The sequence below is a fragment of the Synchytrium microbalum genome (genome assembly GCF_006535985.1).
Source record: "Synchytrium microbalum strain JEL517 chromosome Unknown SmJEL517_scf0006, whole genome shotgun sequence".
In the NCBI taxonomy this organism is placed as follows: Eukaryota; Fungi; Chytridiomycota; class Chytridiomycetes; order Synchytriales; family Synchytriaceae; genus Synchytrium; species Synchytrium microbalum.
In genome coordinates this window covers 326,495-350,055 of record NW_022158355.1, presented here as the reverse complement: position 1 = coordinate 350,055, position 23,561 = coordinate 326,495, and the positions used below count along the sequence as shown (strand labels likewise).

The following is a 23,561-nucleotide window of genomic DNA, read 5'->3' as shown; positions in this document are numbered from 1 at the left end:
ATTCACATGGAACTTACGATTGCAGAGGATGAAGCAATGCTCTGTGATGCTAATCATGGAATTGCACCGTCTCCTCCGGGCGTTGGTGTTGTTTTTGAGTCGAAAGGCGTGCGGTTTTTGAAAAGGTGAGGAGTGAGCGGTGCAGCTGTGATCAGACTAAACACCCCTCAAGTCGGACGCAATCTAGAATGTTATTGGGCGCATAATGCTCACTTCATACGTATTTGATCCTATCTCGTTTTGCGATAATTGAAAATAATAGAGTGCACATAACGCGAAATCTTCGTGCGGTTTGCTCGACAGGTAGTTATAGCAAGTCAGATTAATACAAGCAATTCTTACGTTTTAAGCACTTACATTCTCCCAAACTTTATATTCGAGACTGCAACTTGAACCCTGCGCCATCATACTCCCAGTGCTCATCCTTACCACCAAAGGTATCCACAGTCAACTTAGCAGCCTTCATATACACACCATTCGAATACCCATACTTGAGCTCATCCTGTTTGAATGCGCACACCAGTTTAGGTATATGATCGTCTTTGCTGGCGATTCCTTTGGCCATGACTTCAGACCACACATCCCCACCCTCACCTATCGGATACGATTCCACGACTTTTGAAGATACAGGCCATCCACCTTGAGCCCAACAAGCTATAATCAGCCCCTGTACAAAATATCGAAGTATTGCTACCTGATCTTCTGTTCGTCCATTCAAATACTTTACGATACATGATAGGGCGTGAGAAGCTGTTACTCCATGTGCCATAAAGAAGTCCAGTTTCGGTGGTGGTTTGTCATCTCTACTTCCAAAACTAGTGAAGGCATACATTGCGGCTGTTCTGATTTCTTTGACTTTATCTGCGATACTTGCTGTTGTGATGGTTTCACCTAACGACCACATATCCACATACTTGTTTATGATACTCGCTCCATTTCCAGATGCCGCATTATGAGCTCGGTCATCAAACTTGTCATTATGTTTTGCATTGCTCTTCAATTCCGAGTCGTTCATAGCCATACCTACAACCTCAACCAAAGACTTGTTTCCATCATGACTTCGAGTGTTTATCGGTGATATTGGGTTACTTCCAAAACACCAGAATGCCAACGCTTCAGACAAGAGTAGCGGGTGTTCGAATTCAAGAGCAAAGCCCATATGTATAAATGGATGGAAGGCTTCCGAGATCAGTGATGGTATAAGACGTGGTAGATATGTATATACGGTCTGGGAGAATCCCAAGCGTTCGATTTCAGAATCGAAAAAATCGCGATAGTCCTGCTTATACTTTTCTTGGCCTAGATGATGACTCCAGTTCTGAGCATTGATGTAGTTTATAGATGGTTTGGGAGTTTCTAGGTCTGTGAAACGAGAAGATGTCAAAGAGTACGCAAAAAAACGACGAGATCATAGCTCACATGACGCATGATAATCATAGCATTGTTGGATTCGTGATATAGGAGCCTTCAGCTTGTACAAGGAGAGCAAATCATGAGCCACATGAGATGCGAAATACCCGTGGTATACAATTTCGAAGCGCTTGTGGTTTTCCTAATGTTGATGGATGGACGCAAGGTTAGTAAACGAAAGAAACAAAACGATCAAAAGTATCAAATATTGATACGTAATTTTGATCGATGACAGAGTCTACATATGACCTCAACTTGGGTGTCAAACCTACCTCGAGCAGCCTAGTGACAAGCTTCCAGGACTCATCTGTCACAACAGGACGAAGTTGTAAATTGAGAGCTGTAGCCGACATTTTTGATATGCTCCTGAAAGTTGGCAATGGGATCTTCATGTGGTATGTGGTCCCCTTGAAACGGCCGTGTATTCGTTATGTCACGGGTTTACCGTTCTTATGCAGACGCGAAGTGAAAGCAACGGTATAACCCGTTTCATCCAGCGATTATATGAATCAGATCTTTAATTTACACTCACTTTAAAAATTACAAGCATATATCACACAACTTCCAACTACTTCCAAACCTTAATCACCCCTTGCCTATCGCCACTAACCAAAAGTGGATATGGCACTCTCAAAACACCCAGATCCACAATAGCATCCAAGTGACTAGTCAGACTTGGCGACGCCGCCAAGCCAATACCCAATCCAGATAAGAATCTAGCATCGGCTCCCATCGAATTACCCCCAGCAGAAGAATGAGTTGAACGATTATTGCTGTTTCCACTACCAGTTCCACTAATTGATCGTCCTGTTCCAGGTCGTCGTTGATTGTTTGTGTTGTTGATGACACCGGCTCCATAGAGATGCGATTGTGTATACTCGAGATTAAATGTTACATTTGCGTATTCGTGTGATCTAGTTGATGTTGGTTTTTGTGAGGCCGAGGAAAAAGGAAAGTTCTGCAGCTCTATATGCTTGTTAGGGTTACCAAGACAACTTACGCATATCGTGGTGCCAAATCATCAACATCTAACCCCGAAACCACATTGCTCAATTCAACATTCACAGTATCCCATAATCGAATCTTACGATCCGTACCACCCGTCAGCAGGAAGGGCAAATCAGGTTGCGAGACAATAGCTCGTACCGAATTGTCATAATTATTAATGGCTTCAGGAGCAAAGAGGGCAGGCACACCATCAAAGTCTGATTGTGAAGGTGGTTGTCGTGCCTTCATACCATTACCATACATTCGTTGCATTTCTTCAGCTGGATCAGCAGTGGTGCTACTATTACTACTATTATTATTACTTCCACTAGCATTGTTGACATTGATGGCATCAGCATTAGCAGATGTCAAACCTCCATGAGTTGGATTACTATTAGAATTACTATTACTGGTGGTATTACTACCACTACCAACAAGACACCACACTTCTCGACATTCAGCAGCTTCCAGATCCCAAGCAGAAACTTCACAATTACGTCCCTGCACAGCTACAAGAGCAAATTTCGTTGATCCATTCGATATAGCATTCGAACCAGTAGCTGATGCAGATATGGACGATGCAAGTCCATATGCTGGAGCTGTGTACGGTTCTAGACGATGTATACGGGCCTTGGCTGGATGGCCCCAAGATCGCACTCGTATACCAAATCGAATGTCCCACAATGACATGATACCACGTTCAGTTCCTGTTAACGCCCATGCTCTCCTTCTATCGAGAGTTAGAGCAGTCAATGCACCGTGATGTGCTGGAGAAGTGAATGTCCATGCTGGTCGTGAGCTGCGTAAATCTAATCCGACTAGTTTTCCTCTGGATGTCGCATAGACCAGCACAGATTCCATTTCTACAAGTGTGATGAGTTTGCTGAAAACGTAGGACCATCAAGAAGAGAAAAAACACTGAACAAAATCGTGATGTACCTGTGTCATAATGTTCCATACACACAGCACTCTCTCCTTCCTCCAACTGAAAGTGCCGCACAGGTATGTATCCATGATATTTTGGGCTGTTGGATTTCTGAAGATATTCAATCCTTTTCGTGTATGAGAGGTGCACGTTAGAACCGAGCGAGGCAAAAAAACGTAGACGTAAGTGTATTGCACCGATGACACATACCGACAAACATCAATCGTCCCATTCGTAGATGCAGAAGCAATGCTATGAGTCCCTTCACAGAATGCTATAGATCGAACTTCACCACCTAACCCATTGACTTAATTGTCAAATACATGTGGCGACCAAAAAAGTACATATTGAAGCTGATTGATAACTCGCCTTGCCGATAAGTTAGCCTCGCCTTATTCGTAACATTCCTTTCCAACCTCAATGAATCCCAAATCTTGACCGACCCATCTGTAGATGCCGAAGCGAAAAACGCATGATCTGGTGCAACTCTAATCTGCGTAATGGGGCCCTTGTGTTCTGTTAGATGAGCAACAAGAGTTCCTTCAGGTCTCCATTCTTTGATATCATTTGGATTCGAGGAGGCCGCAGAACCACTACCACCACCAGCTCTCCTTTGTCTACTGGACATACTGAATGTCGACGTTGCGACTTTGGGACCAAGTTCTAAGAAGAAGTACCAATAATGAGATTGTTTTGTCCATATCGGGCAGTCACGAACGCAAAAAATGACGTCTCGCAGTCACAAACAAACCTGGAATAGGAGGTGGAAACAACTCATACGTCTTCTTCTCCAACAATCTCTTAATATTCCTCTCACGACCAGCAAAGGGACTAGACCTCGGATCTTCCTTCAAACTGGCCCGATGATTATTCCCACTACCAGAATTACTTCCACCACCTCCATTGACCATATTCATCAATCTCTCAGAATCAGATGGATCAACAATACTAGCTTTCTTACTATGTCCACGATCCATCGGAACTGACGACGATGAAGACGATCCACCACCTCCTCCACTACCATGAATATCAATCATGCCACGAGCAGTTTCGCCACTAACTGCTACAGCAGCTGGTAGTTTCACTTGAGCACCACGTCCTACCATCACATTAGAGTAACTCTTGCCGCCACTTATTAGGCTGAGTGAGCTTGCTCCATCTTCAGAGCCTCCCGCTGCAGACAACGGTGAAAAGAATTCCGCAGAACCCTTTTCAGGAGTATTGTTGTTTGCTGCACCTGTTGAAGAAGTAGCAGCAGCAGGATGTAGGTTTCGTGATGGTGACATTATTGGTAGATCTGGATGTGTTTGTCGATGAGGACTTGTTGGTTGTGATGTTGGGTTTGGTGAATCTGATCGTCGAGTTTCTGTACGGATATTCGATTCTGTAGCTAGACGTGATAGCTGTGATAGAGCTTTCGGTTGTTCAAACTGTACGTTCAAGGAACGAGACGATGAGAAGCGACCAAAGAAAAAAATTTCAGGCAAGACTAACCTGAGAATCCTTCCCAGCTCCAGAATAATTCTTGGGTGGGTACAAGAACTCATTACGTGGTGTAATACCAAACGCTTTGAGATTTATTGTTCCAAACTTCAGTTCAGTCTCTTCAGTAAACAAGCGATTTACAGCATTCGAAGGAGGTGATTTTCTGTCAAGAAGAGAAATATTGACGTCAGTCAGTTGCTTCATTTGCACTTTAGAAAATCGACGAGTTCACCTTGACTTGGCCTGTGTACTCTTGAAAATATAATACTTCATAGCAAACAGTTTCTCCTTGTCTTCATCCGTCATTCCATGTTCACGTAACTTTTTCTCAAGATCATGCCTGCAACAAAACAGATTATCACCTGTCCATCAATGACATTTGTTGTCAACCTCTAGTACCTCTCAGCAGTCTTCCCAGTCGCAGCCTCATCATTAGAATCACGAGACGATTCTAAATCAGTCAAGGATCGCATGCCAATATCAGGTCGAGCAGGTGCTGCAGATTTCGAAGAGTGCTGAAGTGCTTGATCATACAAGACTCGACCAACCTACCCAAAAAATATGAGCCATGTGCGTGTTTCGTACCAAAACAAAAACGTTCTCTGCATATTGAACCATACTGGCTCTTTCAAACAATCCATTATCGCCAATTCAGTAATTTCAGGAATATCGCCTTTCAAAAAGGTACGTAATTGTGGATATATGACACATCGAACGTCAATGAGTGGCAGTAATCGTGCTACAGATACAATGAATGCGAGTGCACCTATTGAGCAAAAAGCGTCTGAGCAATTACTCTATGCGCATTGCATCCGCGCACACTCCTCTTACCATGTCTCAACCACACATTAGGATGACAAAGCAGCGGCAAAATCAAGCTTGCTAGCTCCTTTAGCTTGACTTTTTGAATCAATTTGACCTCAGCCAGGGAGGTTAACGAATTCAAAACTCGTTCAACGACAAACTCTTCCGAATCTTTGAAACGAGGACCAGAAATAAATGAGTGTTCCAATAGGATCTTAGCTGAAACGTTTTCTTTTTGCTTGCCTGTCAGAGCTTGTATCATCAACGGCAGAATATACTCTTCCAGCGATCGAGCTCCCACAAACATTCCGACCCCAACAACACTTTCAAAGAATGCGCTAATAATTTTGGCTTGAAATTGGAAACAAAAAACCGTAGCGTCCACCGTACGAATGCATACGCGCAATTCCATCTCTAGCCATACCTTCTAAGCTGCCACTCCAAATCATTCAAATACGTAATCATATGACTCAAAAACACATCATTCGTCTTTTGTTTGCCAAACAAGATACACAATCTTGGCATTTCACTCAGGAGGGCTCTCTTGACTGCTGGTTCAGTATCAACAAGCAGTGTTCCGACTTCATCTTGCACCATGTCCAGCAAGTCACGGAGTAGGACGTCGTGCGGTGGAGCGGTTAGCGATGAGTCTGAATCTGGATCAGAGGATCGAAGTGTTGCTGATAGGTCGAGGAATCGTTTTGCGGTTTCCGCTAAGCAAAAGAATGAAGTTTAAGACGTGCTATACACCGATTAAGTGATCTCCAATGATTACCCAGGCTAGCGATACATTGGGCATAAGTAGCTCGTACAAAGACTTCCGAGTCTGATGTAAATCGTCGTAGATTCGGTAGAATGTATTCTGGGAAGATGTTTGCATCCCCTGTTGATATGCTCTCCACCATCCATATCTTATTTGCGAAATGTCAGTCTCAAAACAACAAAAAAATGACGTAGTCACGACAACACTCACTATTTCAGTAAGAATCTTAACGGTCGTAGCTCTCACTATAGCAGCTTCGTCTGATAACAGCGAAACAAGATATGGCACAACACGGTCCAGCCGGTGTTCATCAGACAAGTGAATACTCAGGGCCAATAATAAGTCCAGAGCAAACAGTTTGGATGATGGGTACAGAGTGTTTCGTATGCATGAGCAGACAATGGATGTGAATATTAGACATCCATCAGCTAAAGGGGGAGGGGTGTTTGTATATGGATATGATGGAGACGAAAATATATTTTTTGTTGGGATGACTTTCAGCGAGACTTACCAGCTTCAGCTCTAGGTTTGATACTGACTGAAGAAACAGCATAATTGGGTATATTTAAATTGACGGGTAGCAAGCTAGCATTATTCGTTCCTGTTGCAACAAAATGTGTTGTAGAGAGCGAAAGAACGCTTAAACGGATGCAAAATATCCGGATCAGACAACCAGGGAATGAATACCTTGTCGAATCGGATCACCAGCCATTCCTCCAGGCTGTTCCGTCTTAGACTCATCTTTTACAGCAGATGGCCGTCTACTGGCACCTCCATCTGTTCCACCCATACCTAAAGCAACAGCAATCTTCCCAAAATCAGCATAAATTCGTTCAATTTTGGCATCAGCATCAGGAACAACCCATTTAGAATCCAACGATCCTGGCGTTGTTCCAGCAGACATGACACCCATGCTATCATATGTACTCGGAAGTGTGACTGCTAATGGTGTAGCAGATGCCGGATCTGTAACGGAAGCAACATATTGATGCAAGAATGAATAAAAGTATTCTGGAAACGCGGTTCCTCGACCACGACTTAGATACGATTCGGCAGATGATCGTTTCGTAGGATCTAGCTGTATCATTTGCTTCACGATATTTCGGATATGCTCGTCTTCGATTTTGGCTAGATCGGCAGTTGGTTCGTATTCTTTATTTCGATATCGAAGTAGCTGTGGGAATGTGAATAAGGGAGATCCTTCTAAGAATAGCTCAGCTATTGTACATCCCATTGAGAATATATCCATGGCTGCTGTAACCCGGCCTTCCGCGTCCTTGTCACCGAATAGATTCTCGCCTGGGGCACAGAATCGTTCGGGAGCTATATAGCAAGCTCTACGTGATGACGTGTCAAAGAAGAAGGAGAAGTCTGCAGGATTGTCTTCAGGGAGATATGTAGGTTTGAAGGGTGAAAAGTCTGCCAGGTAGGCCCAGTTCCATGATGTAACGAGGACATTCTCAGTTTTGATATCTCCATGATATATCTAGAGCGAGAGGAGTGTAAGAACGGCTGTCACATTTTTGGCAATCAAATCAGAGTATGGTTTTACGTGATGAGCGTGTGCTCCTGCTAAACCAGACAAGATTTGGAAGGCAATCCACTTCTTTTCAGCCAGAGTCAAGAATGGCCGTGTGCTAATATTAAAAGGTCAGCAAAAGCGCTTAAAAAACGAGGTATCCATGGTGAAGGTGGATAACGCGTTCAACCATCGTCCTGTCCCTTTACCTGATTCGATCATACAAGCTACTAAAAAAGTATTGTCGAATCAAGTATCCAGCTCGTTCCGTTTCGAATATACGTTGATAGGGAAAGCAATTCGGTATTTCGAGCAAGACATCGCGTTGATCTATCGTGACGATGATTGATAGTGAGAGTCTGAGTACATGAGTCCAAACGTGCGAATTCATAGATTGATTCTGCAGTAAAAACCGACAAGATCTATGTATAGATCATGTCCCCGTCACATACTCTGCAATTCCTTGACCCATTGTCTCAATGACACACTGATTTCAGGCTTGACAAAGATTTTGACGACAATGGGACCTTCTGGGTGCCTACAACGGATTGTTTTCAAGAATCTGGCACTACCCAAACTAGGTTAAACAAGTGTATGTTAAAGCTTTATGTCATAATATAGCTTGGAGATTTGTCAACTTTCATAACATCATTATCATACCTCCGTTCATACAGGACACTGGGAACCTCACTAACATATGAATCTATGCCAGCCGTGGTCGTACTCGGCGGAGTAGCACTTGATATTATGTTGCCCATTTGCTGATTGACTTGTTGATGTGAAGAGCGTGATCAAGAAGATCCACTTAAAGGCAAAGGAGGTGGAATCACGTCAATTTGAAGATATAGATCGTATTGAATTGAAATTTCTTAACGATTGCATACTTTAAATCCCGTGTTATTGGTGGTCTGTAGGCCTCAAAATCGTAATCAACAACGGCATCAAGAACTGCGAATGCAAGCGGTGGAACATCCCTCAAACCAGCTAGGACACGTTGGAAATTGCAAATGAGATCGAATTGAACGAGCCTCGTTGCTATTCCGCAGCGTTGATCATGGAAATCACGTTCTTGCTTCAAAACATCACCCACATTAAAACCCCATTGAAAACAGCTGACTTGGAATGAAGATCAATCCAATGATGGGCGTCGCAAAGGGCGACTATATTCTAGTTCCAAACGACGATCATCAGCCCATAGCACCTTCCAAAAGGAATCATCAAACCATCACACTGACGGTGCTAACAGCTCTAGCCCTTTTGGGGGTTCTCATCGTCGTCAACTGCAATACACATCGATATGATTTATTCATCCTCGACCTTATCAACCACAGAAAGGAATCTACCTATGCCGTAAGTTTGATCTGGCATTGTTTTGCATCGACATCACAAACCATATGTGACAATACGTTATGAAGCAGAACCACACATGGTTTAACGACATTTTGAACCAATAATCGACTTATTAATCTAATCCTTTCTTCCCCATCGTTAGATCGGCGTTGGCAAATACGACGCAACAGGTCCTATCGCAGGCGTGAATATGATGGGTTATGCTCAAACAAACCAGACTACTCATGGCATACATCAACGGCTATACGCTCGAGCATTCATCATCTATGACACTGTATCGAATAGACGTGTCGCCATCGTCAACTTGGACGCTGGCATGTCGGGAGCTGGTGTCAAACGTATGGCCGTTGCTCGCTTACAAGAAGAGTATGGTGACGTGTATCGTGATGATAACGTCATGATTTCTGGAACGCATACTCACTCGTAAGTGTTGACGCACGTGCACATAGCTGCTGTGCTTGAGACAATATCTTCTTAACCATTGTTATTTCTTCTTCATCAGCGGACCTGCTGGCTTCCTTCAATACGTCTTGTATCAAATCACTTCGCTGGGAGTAGTGGATCAAACTCTGCATGCTATGGTTGACGGAATCGTCGGTGCAATAGCGCGTGCTCATGAAAATCTGGAGCCCGGCACCATCAGAGTAGCTTTTGGTCATGTTTACAATGCTAGCATCAATAGGAGTCCAGCTGCTTATGACAGTGAGACATTTTGTATCTCTTACAGCAAGACTCTTTTCGCTAATTTACCAAATCTCTGAAAACAGACAATCCAGAAGCAGAACGTGCATTGTATGCCTCCCGAGTAGACACAGACATGACTCTCCTTCGCTTCGACTCGATATCTGGCACTCCATTAGGAATACTTACTTGGTTTGCTGTTCATTGCACTAGCATGAACAACACTAATGAGCTCGTTAGTGGAGATAATAAGGGTTATGCTGCGTACTTGATGGAACGTGAAATGGGGAATGGATTTGTAGCTGGATTTATGCAAAGTAATATGGGTGATGTGTCTCCTAATACTGAAGGACCCAAGTGTTTGGATACAGGATTGGAATGTGACTCAGTTTCTTCTACGTGCGATGGACGCAATGAGATGTGTGTTGCGCGAGGACCTGTGAGTACAGATTTCTATGATTATCATTCTGTCTTTTTTGCTGACATTGTACGTTTGATAGGGTTGGAGGATTGGAGACTTTGAGTCCACTCGAATCATTGGTGACTTGCAATATCGTGCAGCTCATGAACTCTTCCATAATACTTCGATATCTGTGCATGTATGTGTTCATGTTCCTTCGAATGTGGTGTAGTTTCTTTCGCTCACGTTATTTACCTCCAAAAACAGGGAGCAGTCGAATCCAGACTCAAATACATAGACATGACATCCGTCTCGCTAGAAGTAGACGGTCAACAAGTCAAAACATGTAAAGCCGCCATGGGCTTCAGTTTTGCAGCCGGAACTACAGATGGTACAGGAGCCTTCAATTTCATACAAGGAGATAACGGCACAATATCACACCCGTTTTGGAATGTCGTTAAAGGATTTGTCACGAAAAAGCCAAGTCAAGAACAAGTTGACTGTCATGCTCCCAAACCTATATTGCTTGATACTGGTGAATCGACTCGGCCTTATGCATGGCAGCCGTCTATTGTTGATGTACAGGTGTTTAAGGTTGGGAATGTCGTATTGTTGGGAGTGCCTGCTGAGTTCACGACCAGTAAGTGATTTCTACATCGTTTTTTCTTTGTTTTTTCGTTCTCCGTGACCCAACTAATTTAACGAATTGTTTCTTACTTTTTGTAACCAAAACAGTGGCTGGAAGGAGGGCACGACAGTCTGTAAAAGATACATTAAATACTCATGGTGTATTGAGTGAGGATGGTGTGGTCATATTGACTGGTCCAGCTGGTAGTTACTCAAGTTATGTGACGACGTTTGGTATGTTTGGCTTGTATGGACGTTGTCGGATTTTTTTTGCCTCAAACAAGTCACACGTAGAGGAATATCAAGTACAACGCTATGAAGGAGCTTCTACCATATTTGGTATGCATATGATGTCCAGATATTCTCGTTTCCACACCAGTGCAGGATATCAAGATTTTGACTCCAAATGACATCTGATAGGCCCTCATACACTGTCGGCATATATTCATCATCTGAATGAAATGGCAACATCACTAGTGCCTGGTAGTCCTCTTCTAGACAAGGGTATTCTTCAGAATTTTGTTGTTCTGTCCAACATGTTCTCTCGAAGTACTAAAGACAACTACCACATTTAGGCCTTCCCGTCCCAGATTTGATTGCAGAAGCTATTCGGCTTCAACCTGGAGTCGTGTATGATGGTGCACCCATCGGTGTCCAATTCGGAGATGTCAAGCAAGACATATCTCCCAGTTCAAGAAAGATTGTAGCTGGTGTTGGAGGTCATCATGGTCGTGGTGTGACTGTTTCGGCAGTGTTTTGGGCTGGTCATCCGAGAAATGATTTGATGACTGAAGGTATACACATGCGTTGAAGTCAGTTTGGTCATGCATCCACCTTACAGCGCTTTTTTGGTATGGTACAGGAACATACTTGACTGTCGATCGTCTTGAAAAAGATGACCGATGGTCAATGTATAGGACAGATAATGATTGGGATACCCGCTTGAAATGGGAGCAAACTGGTGCGTCTGTGCTTGGATGGAATCTAGCTACTGTGACGTGGGATGTTGGATCTGATGTTGAAGGTATACTTCACTCTACACTTGACTTTGTCTTTGGCTCGAACGGGGTTTAACTCTAAACAAAACAACCCTTTCTAGTCGGAACATATCGATTACATTACTATGGCTTCCACAAGCAATTTGGTTCTGGAAAGATACTACCTCATGAAGGGATCAGTTCCGCTTTTGAAGTGGTGCCCAATCTGTAAAAAAATGGACAACCTGCAAATTTATTATATTCCCCTGTACACAACCACCAACCCATTCTGATGCAAGCTAGCATTTGTACACCTTCGCTCCCTCCTCAATGAATATATCCGCTTCTCCTTCGACAACAAGTCCAATGTTGATACAGCTGTGCATACTGGTCTTTCTTTCCTTTTGATTGTTTTCTTTTGTTGGAATGGGGAATGGACATGTGGTTGGATTCACCCGAAGTAGAATGGGTGGCGTGTCTTCTAATACTGAAGGACCAAGTTGTTTGGATACAGGGTTGAAATGTGACTCGGTTTCTTCTTCGTGTGATGGACGTAATGAGATATTTGTTGCGCGAGGACCTGTGAGTACGTCAGATTCCGTAGCGGTACTCTATTCCCTTTTTTGGCTGACGTTTTTTTTTCCAGGGTTAGAAGATTGGAGACTTTGAGCTCACTCGAATCATTGGTCATTTGCAATATCGTGCAGCTCGGGAGCTCTTACATATTACTTCGATATCCCTGCATGTAAGAGTACATGTTTGCATCTTCATTATTTGAATTTTTTTGGTTCCTCCTCACCTTCATCTTGACTTTTTTGGTACGTTACAGGAACATACTTGACTGTCGATCGTCTTGAAAAGATGAGCAATGGACAACGTATGGAACTGAAGATGATTGGGATGCCCGACTGAAATGGGACCTGGTGCTTCTGTGCTTAGATGGAATCTAACTACTGTGACGTGGGGTGTTGGGTCTGATGTTGAAGGTATTCTACAGTCTACAGTCAACCTTCTTTTTTGGCTCGAACGTTTTGTTAGCGTCAAGCAAAACAACGCATCTAGTTGGAACATATCGATTACTATGGCTTCCACAAACAACTCGGTTCTGACCATATATTGCCTCATGAAGGGATCAGTTTTACTTTTGAAGTGGTGCCCCATCTGTAAAAAATGGAATACTTTTGCAACCTTCAATTTATATTAAACTCCCCTTGTACACAACCAACAACCCATTCTGATGCAAGCTAGCATTTGTACACCTTCGCTCCCTCCTCAAGGAATATGTTCTCTTCTTCGACAACAAGTCTAATATTGATCTTGGCGTGCCAACTAGTATTGATCTTGGCGTGCCAAGTGGTCTATTTTTCTTCCTTTGAATCAAATCTATTTCTGTTGGTGTCAACTTAAAAAGGGATTGCGAAAATATGATAAAAGGTGTTTGCCCCGATAAGAAGATGTTGGATTATTTTTAACGGCGAGGCCCCCCAAGGTATAAAAAGAGTTTGAAGACAGAGTAGACAATAAAATTTCTCTAAAAAGTCCCCCTGACTTATACGCCTTGCATGCCCATGCCACCAGTGAGGCTGCTCTTGGTTGGTGTTTCTAATGAAGAGAGGGTGTGAGCGAAATGCATAAAAAAGCGAGAGAAAAGGGGATTTCCACTCACCCCTCTTAAACATCGCAACGAGATAAAAGAAAAATGTCGCCGACAAGGTAATGGCACACAAAATGAGTGTGTCGGCCCTGATAAGGAGAGACAGCCATTCCAGTACGGCAAATGCAGCGTATAGGAATACTCGAGTTACATTTCGTTCAAAGAATTTGATAAAGTTGTCACTACCAGCAAAAAAAAAAAGATTTGAGCCGATTGGTTTAATAATAGCACTCCTTCAGTAACATTTAAGCAGAACGGGACCCAAGTTCTATAAACATTCAAACATCTACTTGCTCCTCAGTGGATTTTGGTAGATCAACGGGACTTACAATGTCGGGTTTGATGGACAGCATCGAGCCAACAAAGGGATTTCGAGAAAGACGAGGACGAAAGCGATTATCCATCCGATGATTGAGAAAATTGGGTTTCCCAATAGATTCATGATACCGAATATGATCAGGACTATTGTGTAAAAGAGGTAGGTAATGAGGGTTTGGTGAGTCAGACTGTTTCTGTGGTGTTTCTTCATAATACGAAGGAAAACAATGAAGGCTTTGTGGCACAGGCCAACAATGGCAGATCTGAGATTTTCATGAGTATAAAGTCCAACAAATCTGCTCCAGCTCCTCCTCCCTGTGATAAGTCAAACAAACACCTCCAACATTTTTGTGGACCTTTGACAGGTGCATGAGACGTGACTGATCCCGATATCAAACTTGCTTACAAATGACTGAGAGAATCGCCGACCTAAAATATATAAGAGTAACGACTTAGCATGCTTTTATTATATTCATGTCTGTCTTGCCGCCAATCCAAGAAACAGGCCAGATCTTGGTTCATGTATCGACTCAAGACCTAGACCCACAAATTACAGCCAAATGAGCTTCAAAAAAGACCTACCACTGTGCGTCTATTGAAAGGAAGAGCAAGAGTTAAAAGATGAAATGATATTCTCATTGCGATATAAAGCGTTCGATCTGTGGCATTTCTGGCAACGCGAAAGCCCAACATGGTTTTAGACACTTACAGAAGGTCATATGCCCAGAGCGGACCTCATCCATGCTACATAGGTATGGGGCTTGTTAGTGAAGTCGTGGTTGAATCTACAATCATGCCATCCATTTTGAAATAAAGACGCCACGCGGATACTGTCTTTGATAACGCTGCAATAATAGTATCATTGTGGCAGGAATACATACAATGACATTGCTGCTTTGTCTGTTAGTTGCTTTTGGAATGCCAAGGAGAGCTTTGGGGTGTTTGATGTGGGATGCCAAAGTGTGAAAATGTTGGCGGAACGTGATGAAGGATTAGTGGAGGAGTGATATCTTGTGAGGGAGAAAGAGGCATATGTTTGAAGCCAGGATTTACAGCTAACCAATTCAGGCGTCTTAGGGATCCGAACGAGGAATCTGACACGTCATCAACGCCAAGGACGGTGCTCAAGCAGGACACCGTGTTCTTCACGGTCCACGTGATATCAGGCGACAGTAACGTGAATGGGCGCCGCTGAACCTACTCTCTATTATATTCGCTGTTACAGCTCTTTAAAGGCAGGCAGCTCACGAGGTTGTGTGTTGTGCATTCACACTTGCATGCACAAGCACCAGATTATGCTGCTCGTCGTGCATGAGATGTAGATGCTTAGATATTGCCCAATGCACGGTTCTGCATCTGTGTGTGTTAGACGGGATGTTTTTCCAAGACCCGTTTCGACGTTTCTTACCACCTTGTCATCGGAATGCTCTTGGCCCTCATAGACGAAGAGAGGCACGATGTCTCGCAGACGAACGTTTTTTGGCTGTCAGGTCGTAAGCTTGACAGGCTGTTTGTCAAACGGGACTCTTCCCACACCATCCAAAATAAACTCTGGACCTTCCACGCACAAACACCTTTAATTCACTCTTAAATCTCTCAAAACACAAGCAACACCAAATTACAACAACGGTCTCAATAATCATGGTCCTCTGGAAGCTCACCTTGACAACAATTCTCGCATTCTTGCTGGTCATCCCTAACGAGAAGGCACTGGCAACCGCGTCTGGTCCCAGGCACAAATCAGCTACTGCTTTATCTCTTGATCATACTTCTACTGTAGTTGCTGCAAGTCTAGCTGCAGCTCCATCTATCGTCTCGGCCGACAATACACCGTCAACGCATAGTCTTGAAGCCATTACTACACCTGTACCAGATGAAATTCGAAGTGCTGCTTTGGCTGAAGCTCATATTGTGATAATAATCCGGTGGTGGAGTTCTTGTTGTAAGATAATTCGCTGAGCTTGGCCTCATTTTTTAGGATGCTGTATCTCGTCATCTTGAAGCTGGCCAACAAAAGCTGTACGAGCAAGGTTATTCTGAAGGCTATTCACATGGTATGTCTGCATTGAAGAATACATGCTGGTCTTCTTGTCAATTTTTTTGCTTGACCTATTGTTAATCATCTCTTGCCCCTACACCTTGCCCTACACCTTGTATAGGATACGGTAAAGGACGAGTCTCCTCACACGACCGAATCGTCTCATTCTACGGCTCTGGTTACTTGCCAGATGGTACTCCTTGCTCTGGTCTCTGCACTTGGAAGACAAGTGACTATGATGCAAGCAACACTCATGAACGGGATAGTGGTCATAAAACTGCAGAGAAGAAGGTTGCTGAAAAGAAAGAGAAGAGCCGTACTGATTCTCATCCAGATAATGTGCTGGGTCCTTTGAAGGTTGCTGGGCATCAGGGTCTATAAAGTGTTGCTGAATCTCGTTTTTAGGTTGTAATTGTTCTGTCAGTATGAAGAAGGGGACACCAGAACGAGCGATGCCGGGGGTTAGATTTGGTGCATATCTGAGAACTGATGATGACCTACTGAGTTTCAAGTTTCAAAAGTTGAAAAGCTGATCCCGCTTGATCTAGTAGTAATTCTGCGACGCGTGTTTCAGATCTCGCAGTTTCAAACTGTAGAAAACTACTCGTGAGTAGTTTGGGCGTAGTCAGCATTCTCGTTTCATTCATTTCTGCATCATCTGCAACATAGCATGTCCTGTGTAACTTTTGTTCAACAACGTTTTTTTTAGTGTTCTGATCGCCCAAGGAATCAAGAAGAAATTCACACGTCTGTTAGCCTGGATTGGTTCTCTATCTATACCTGGTTTCGGGTTTGTGGTGCGCTGGATTTCGCAAAGTCAAACAGTCATCAAGAACAAACCAGTGCTTGCGTATAACTCATCCGTGATTTTCCCTTTAAATGTGACTAACAATATTTCTTACGAATCGGTACATACATCGCCTGAATCGACTTCTCTATTATCTTATTTGGGGGTGTGAAATTCACCGAGATCTGCTTGCATATTTCCAAAAGTCGAGATATGACGATAACAACTGTAATATGAGCAATGAAGCGAGGAAATGAAGATCAATATCGTCGAAGCTTCAATTGAGTCGTTGCAGACTCCACCATCATCCTCGTCAACAACAGTGTATCATGCAAGCAAGGCCGACAAGCCTATGGCAAGACTATTAGCAGAAGGAAAGCTGGAAGGCAAGATTCCGATCCAGTACCCAAGTAATACGAGTTCTCAAAAGCAACATTTCTCTTTCAAACTCGACATGAATTCTAATAACGTGGACAAATCAGCAGCAATGTCACAATCCGATGATCTGATGTCTTTGGATCTTCCACGATCGTCTGCTACTGATACAGAATACAACAAGACATCCCAACGTACCTATTTCGATCCCAACGCTTCTCAACCTACGTTGAAAAAGAAGAAGATAATAACGTGGCAGAAGCGCGTGTACACATTCCTAACAGCACACAAGTCAAGTCGGCTAGGTATGTTGCACATTTTCTTGGTTGGCTTTTGTATGTTTGCGCCAACTTACATGATCTTTCGCTTGGAAGCCTGGTGGTGGCACGCTCTTGTAGTCTTCCTGGTCATTGCCTCCATTCTCACCATGTGTGGCGAAACTGTGCTAGCATGGAACGGCACAGATTTCCAACAAACAATATGGAATGGTGTCGAGATGTTTATTGCAATATTTTTAGGTGTTGAGTGGTTGGCCCGATTTTTACTGTTTCCAAGAAGGCCATGGTACACATTTCTTACCAAGGATTGGCTCAATGTGTGCGACGCAGTCGGTGTGCTGCCCTTTTTCATAGAAGTCGGCATTAAATCTTCGTCGAACGCCAAGGCCACTGCAGTCTTGAGATTATTTCGGCTTCTTCGATTATTCAAAGTTGTGAAGCGATCGAAACAGCTACAGTTGGTATGCGCTTTTTATATAGTTTTCATTTATATACGCTTCTCATATGTGAAATTTAGGTAGGAAAAGCCTTGGCCCGTGCTAAAGACGGTCTTTTCTTGCTCTTCAGTATTTACACCATTGGTGTAGTTACATGGTCGACTTGCATTTTTTACGCAGAAAACCAGTACTGTGATCTTGATCCGAACACTGGTGTACGTCCGATCGCAAAATCGTGCAGTAATTATGCAGAAGTCTCACATCAGTATATTGTAGTTCTACGTCTACGTCAAGAACGTAGGGGCTGACGCACTAGGGACGTATTGCTCCTTTCAGTCAATTCCTGATGCTTTTTGGTTTACGGTGGTGCGTTGTTCGTGTTTGATTTGGTTATCTGATGAAAGACGAACACGTTTTTGCATTGGGAGGACACTAGCAAAACGAGCCAGAATTAATGACTGCTTCTTTTTAGGTCACAATCAGCACAACTGGTTATGGCGACGTTGTACCTCACGGTTTGGCGGGGTAGGCTTGCTAGTAGCACAAACAGTCTACATCACTAACACAAAATGTATTCAACAGAAAGCTAGTCGCCGCCGCTACAATGCTTATGGCAATGCTGATTTTCAGTTTGCCCGTCACCTTGGTATCGGGATCATTGAATGAAGTCATCCAGGAGAGTCGATACCAACGCACATTGAAGAAATTCGAAGAGCAAGTGAAATTGCGGAGAGAGGCGTCGCCATCCCGAGAACGTTCCATAGGCGTGTATCGAGATGAAACCAAGGTCCTCTCACAAGCAATGCAAGAAGATCCATTGTCAGATCTACCACCAGTCTCTGAAGAACAAACGCAACCTCGTGCGTCAGCCTCACTTTTACAAGTCTCATCTCCCCACATGTCAGAAAGACAAAATGGAACCCCAACAATGAACCGAACAGTACTAAGGTCCTTGTCAGGTCTACGAAATACTTCCTTCACGAACGAAACAACACCCGAACCACCACCACCAATATCTTCTGCTGCCACTCCAACCACAACAAGAAGACGACCAGAGCCGAGATCTTATGCTGATGATAGACGCTTCTCCCTAAACTCGCCCTCCTTCAAAGAGATGCCAAGTGCTGGAATCTCTACCAGTGCAACCGGAGCAAAAGGACGTAGTGAACCACTTTTGCAAGATGCTGAAATGCAGTTCGCACCTCGTCATTCGGGAGCTCACGCTGCAGCAGGGATGAATATCTTGCTGGATTCGTTGAATCCGCATGGAGGCACATATCATGATATAAAAGATGTTATAAGAGCTGTTTTGAAACTCTCGGAGGCTTGTGACAGAGAGCTAGGGACTATTCATTCGAGAAAGACGGAGCTGCAGGCCATGAAAACTGCTATGGAGGTAATTTGTTGGTTGCTGACTTGCCATTTTTTGTCAACTCATTTGTTGCGTCTTCAATTAAGGATTGCGCATTGGTCTTGCACGACATACAAGGACGAGAGAGACAGGAATCTGTAACAGAAAGGACTGAAAAGACTGAAAAGGCGGAAAGGAGAAGCTCCAGGCCTGTATCTATGGTAGAAAGGCCGCCATCACCTAGAATGAGTGAATTTAACTCAACACAAAACCCAATACAATAGCGATATTATTGTTACCAATTCAAGTTATATATATTAGTTGATCTCCTTTCTTCCTCTATTTTAACTGAATTCAGTTTTTCATTTTACAAGGGTGTTTCTATTTACAGTGTGCTACTCTCTCTCCGTTTTACAAGGTTTAACTTGGACTCTCCTTTAGAAAATGTCAATTTGTGGTGTGTCTTACACCATGCTTGAAGGCTCGCGGGCTCCAGCCGCGCATCCCAAGCATTCTTCAAACATAGCCATATAATGACTGACGAGATAGATTGTGGATCCTAAAACAACAAAGTTCAATAAGAGACCAGCTCTGCAAGAACACGATACTGCTCTCCTCAAACATACCCATAAAGCGAATCAAGGACAGAATGGTCACAGACCAGAACAGGAAGGTCAAGAAGGGATTGACTGAACCTAATGCGGAAAAATGCGACTGAATACCACATCCTCATATGCATGCCATTCAAAATTCCTCACACACCTTGAATATCATGATGCAACCTAATGCGAAAAAAACTTTTCAAAAACCAAGCATTATAATCCAGCTGGGCATCTAAATACCGTACAGTGCAGTCTCCAAACTTGGGCTTGTGAAGACAATAATCATCAAAGCATTGGAAAACATCCACAAGAGCACAGTTCTTGTACGGAAGAGTTTGAACCAGTCTTCCATCTTGGTATTGGCATCTCGTTTCTGTTTTGGAGGCGCGACGCCCTTGTTGATTCGAACTGCTTCTAAGGATTTCATGGCAGTGGTCCAGCCTTGTGCAATAGCCACTTCGTTCACTTGGGCGACTGTGGCGGCGACGTCTTTGGGTTCGTTGGCTTTGTTGAGGCCTGATGGAGCTAGTCCTTGTTGTGAGCCTCCATTGTCACCTTGAAGTGAAAGAAAGTGTTGTTGGTCGTTTACGTTATTTCGGATTTGAGGAGAATGAGGGCAGTGCTTTACCTTTTGTACCCCAAGACACATCGTTCAAATTGCAAAAAGCGTAAACCATAAACAAATTGATGTATGAAGGCAATAGCAAGAAATATTGAATCATGCTTGTGACGATATGCCATGGGTCCATATGTAGGATACTCGAAACGACATAGACGCCATATGTGGCCGTGAGGGAAATCACGACGTCACGGAAAGTAGGTGAGCTTTTAAAGTCAAACCATATGTTGTTGCCACTATTTGCTGCTGCTACAATGGCTAAGTAGACAGAGTAGATTGCAAGGAAACTCCTGTATAAGGGTAGTAGGATCACGTTAGAAAAACACATAGTTTAGATGCCTCTAACACATCCTGATGATATACCAAGGGTCCGTATCATCAAACAAAAAAGCCGAACAACGCATGAACTTGCATGACAATAAAGATCGAAGCAAACAAGACGACAATCACGTAGTAGAGCGTTGAGGAGCCTTGAGGGCGATTTCCCATAGAGGAAATAAAGACAAGAACGATAGCGCCCAGGTAAACTTCTCGAATCACAGCAAATATTGTTGGACCCCATGGATAGAAAGCTAGTAGAAAACACAAACGATTAAAACAAAGGGAAAGCGCGGCAGTGCACAGGCTCACTACATACGATCGACACGAACTCCGAATCCTTGACGATGGGCATCAGCTGATAATACTTCAGAGTTGCTCAAGTCGAATACTGTTTAAAAGGTAGCGTTAGATCAAGAAGCGATACTTCTTGACACATGGAGATGTACATACAGAACTAACGAAAAATACAAGAATTAATACGTAATCTTTTCAATATAGGGATGGCAAAAAGGAAATGAAAAAAACTCACGTAGAACGACAAGTAGAAGAATGCAACACCAAACCACGTGAAGAAAATGTTGACTGCAGTATACAAGAGCTCAATCAACAGCAGCATCTTCCTGAAAATCGTGTGGCCCTGCGAGAAAAAAGGACTTGTAAACAGGAGGAAAGACACTCTATGGCAACACAAACACCTTACACTTCGGAAGATATAGTAGAAGTGAACGAGAGCATGTACAGAGGCAAAAAAACTACCATTCAGCCATCGTCGTCTTTGTGAGATGAGTTCAGGAAGGTTGTCTGGCACATCAGTCTCAGCCTTCGCAGATTTTACGTATTCAAGAATCCATGCTTGTTTGCGTTTTGTGACAAGTTCATAACACACTAAGAGAGCCAAAAACAAAGTCGCGTGGGTTATTTAATCATAAAGCAAGCTTTTAAAGCGTTCAAAGTGTTCCTTGTGACTTCTGTTGAAGAAATGGTAAATACACTCACAGATACGATCTTCAGCCAAGTACATGTTTGCCGCCATAATATCTTGACTGCCACCATGTAGTGCTTCACCACGGAAATAGACATCAAGAGGTCCATCAATCAAAGCCTATTTTGAGAAACTCGGTGAATGAGGTTTCATGATATGAGGGATTAGATGAAAAGGATTGTGGAAGACCATGACGATACCCTATATCGGTAAGCCGAAAACGCTCCAGGGAGCACAGAGATGAATCCAAACACACTTTCAAGTGGCTTGTCGAGAATGTTGGACATTCTAAGTGACAGATTGAGATTTTTTGAGAACCAGCGCAAGTACTACAAAAAAAAGTTGAATTTCAAATACATGAAGAATCTTACTTGTATTCAAAGTTTTGTGCAGCAACCAAGGGGTTCAACAGTTTGTTCCATGCAGTTCCCAGTTCAGCAGCAATTTCACCACAACATCCAGCCACTGCAGGATCCCTCTCAAAGGCACGAAACAGGTGATAGAAACTTGAATTGGTTGGTCTGGTTCCGACGTCAATCAGCATGCTAGGGTGTCAAGACGTTTTAGCAATCATACACAACGATCAACTCAAAATCCAGATTTACCAAGTCTCTGGTTGTAGAACTTTGCCGAAAGCGTTAAAGAACCAACGATGACTGTTGATCTTCTTGGCATTCTTCTCCTTGAGACAAAACAAGAACTACAAGAAAGACATGAGGTTTTCAAGCCAAAAACAAACGATGATTGTCCTGGCGTACCTGAACAGGAACATAGTCCTCCTCGGAAGTTCTGATTTCCATGTTTCGATTAACAGCGATTTGGGCAGTGTGTTCGAATACGTGAGCAACCACTTCCTTTTCCTGCACAGTAGTTTGCATCAAGCCGTCCATGTAGCAACCCATGACGTTGAGTACATCCAAGACCTTTGGGTTGATTTTGGTGCGTCCATCAGAAACGATTACTACTACGATATTCTTCCAGCCTTCTGAGCCCCAACTAGAAGAAAGAGCGTCATTGTGAGTAATTTAGAAAAGATCTCGTAATGTCGTGGAACAAGTGGTATCATAAGTCTTGGCTCAAAAAAGCGCACGATATAAACTTTCGACATGATTCAAGCTTCAGCTGATTTTTCTAATATATTATGATACTTGCCCATATTTTGAAGTTGTGCGGCAGAGATAGGCCACCTTTGAAAGTTATAAGTGACACGTCAGAACGGTGTTATAACCCAAAGCATGGTGAACTTTTCATAACCCTTACATTTCTCATCACAGCAGTCAAAGTCTTTGTAAACAACTCTTCAGATTCATTGTACATTGTGACTACGACTGCGATCTTTGTATGACGCCCGTACTCGGCTTGTCGCAAGGTGTAGTTTTGAGAATATTCATCAGCTCCACACGTGGCGGCAGTGTATCTATAGAGATGAATGTGATTTAAGCTGATGAATGAGACGCACAATCAAAGTGATCTTTTGAAAGATGTCTGAATCATCATACCGCAAAGTCGTGAATTCAGGTCCAATCTTGAATTTGGCATTCTTGAGAGTTTCATCAGAGACAGGTACTTCAACGACGTAGTTTCTATTCTTCATGTTTGGTACATGTCTGATGATGGTTTCTCGTCGTCGAATCGGATTTGGCGAGTTTGCGGCTGTTGCTGTTGATGTTCGAAGTGAATCGTCGAGGTAGAGTGATGTATCACTGAGCATGGAAGGAGCTGTAGTGATGATATTGGGAGGAGTAGGCAGGCCACGAGGAGATCTTGGAGGCTGCATCGGACTTGGACCTTTACCCAAATCCATTGTGTTTTGTTGTTGGCGCCTCGAGAAACTATTAAAGCGAAGAGCAGGGAATACTGTTAGTTCTAAG

The 23,561-nt window shown here is 43.3% G+C and overlaps 6 protein-coding genes across 6 annotated transcripts; 2 read left to right on the top strand and 4 right to left on the bottom strand.

Annotated features, from left to right (window-relative positions):
• Nucleotides 1-370: 370 nt before the first annotated feature.
• Nucleotides 371-1,763, bottom strand: SmJEL517_g01767 (uncharacterized protein; the record flags this gene model as incomplete). Its single annotated transcript, XM_031167695.1, has 3 exons — nt 371-1,362; nt 1,420-1,552; nt 1,683-1,763. The coding sequence occupies 3 exons, from the start codon at nt 1,761-1,763 to the stop codon at nt 371-373; spliced, it is 1,206 nt and encodes a 401-aa protein (XP_031026321.1).
• Nucleotides 1,764-1,978: 215 nt separating this feature from the next.
• On the bottom strand, nt 1,979-8,651 carry SmJEL517_g01766 (uncharacterized protein; the record flags this gene model as incomplete). The annotated part of the gene is made up of 20 exons (XM_031167694.1): nt 1,979-2,324; nt 2,411-3,260; nt 3,337-3,449; nt 3,533-3,617; nt 3,656-3,985; nt 4,074-4,752; nt 4,817-4,970; nt 5,040-5,147; nt 5,207-5,355; nt 5,428-5,573; nt 5,639-5,949; nt 6,036-6,324; nt 6,387-6,522; nt 6,585-6,802; nt 6,886-6,975; nt 7,062-7,860; nt 7,927-8,011; nt 8,103-8,223; nt 8,346-8,470; nt 8,554-8,651. 20 exons carry the CDS (start codon nt 8,649-8,651, stop codon nt 1,979-1,981), a joined length of 5,232 nt encoding a protein of 1,743 aa, XP_031026322.1.
• Nucleotides 8,652-9,033: 382 nt separating this feature from the next.
• Nucleotides 9,034-12,160, top strand: SmJEL517_g01765 (ceramidase; the record flags this gene model as incomplete). Its single annotated transcript, XM_031167693.1, has 12 exons — nt 9,034-9,243; nt 9,386-9,666; nt 9,746-9,945; nt 10,011-10,363; nt 10,425-10,523; nt 10,592-10,964; nt 11,060-11,185; nt 11,246-11,290; nt 11,372-11,455; nt 11,527-11,745; nt 11,814-11,975; nt 12,051-12,160. The coding sequence occupies 12 exons, from the start codon at nt 9,034-9,036 to the stop codon at nt 12,158-12,160; spliced, it is 2,262 nt and encodes a 753-aa protein (XP_031026319.1).
• Nucleotides 12,161-13,331: 1,171 nt separating this feature from the next.
• On the bottom strand, nt 13,332-14,024 carry SmJEL517_g01764 (uncharacterized protein; the record flags this gene model as incomplete). Its single annotated transcript, XM_031167692.1, has 2 exons — nt 13,332-13,764; nt 13,912-14,024. 2 exons carry the CDS (start codon nt 14,022-14,024, stop codon nt 13,332-13,334), a joined length of 546 nt encoding a protein of 181 aa, XP_031026320.1.
• A 1,517-nt stretch (nt 14,025-15,541) lies between these two features.
• SmJEL517_g01763 (uncharacterized protein) lies at nt 15,542-16,319 on the top strand (the record flags this gene model as incomplete). Its single annotated transcript, XM_031167691.1, has 3 exons — nt 15,542-15,811; nt 15,879-15,954; nt 16,060-16,319. The coding sequence occupies 3 exons, from the start codon at nt 15,542-15,544 to the stop codon at nt 16,317-16,319; spliced, it is 606 nt and encodes a 201-aa protein (XP_031026317.1).
• Nucleotides 16,320-19,630: 3,311 nt separating this feature from the next.
• On the bottom strand, nt 19,631-23,494 carry SmJEL517_g01762 (chitin synthase; the record flags this gene model as incomplete). Its single annotated transcript, XM_031167690.1, has 15 exons — nt 19,631-19,725; nt 19,793-19,861; nt 19,929-19,948; nt 20,014-20,323; nt 20,397-20,677; nt 20,788-20,959; nt 21,025-21,096; nt 21,705-21,810; nt 21,891-21,978; nt 22,062-22,235; nt 22,296-22,390; nt 22,449-22,686; nt 22,781-22,821; nt 22,951-23,107; nt 23,190-23,494. The coding sequence occupies 15 exons, from the start codon at nt 23,492-23,494 to the stop codon at nt 19,631-19,633; spliced, it is 2,223 nt and encodes a 740-aa protein (XP_031026318.1).
• Between the last annotated feature and the right edge of the window lie 67 nt (nt 23,495-23,561).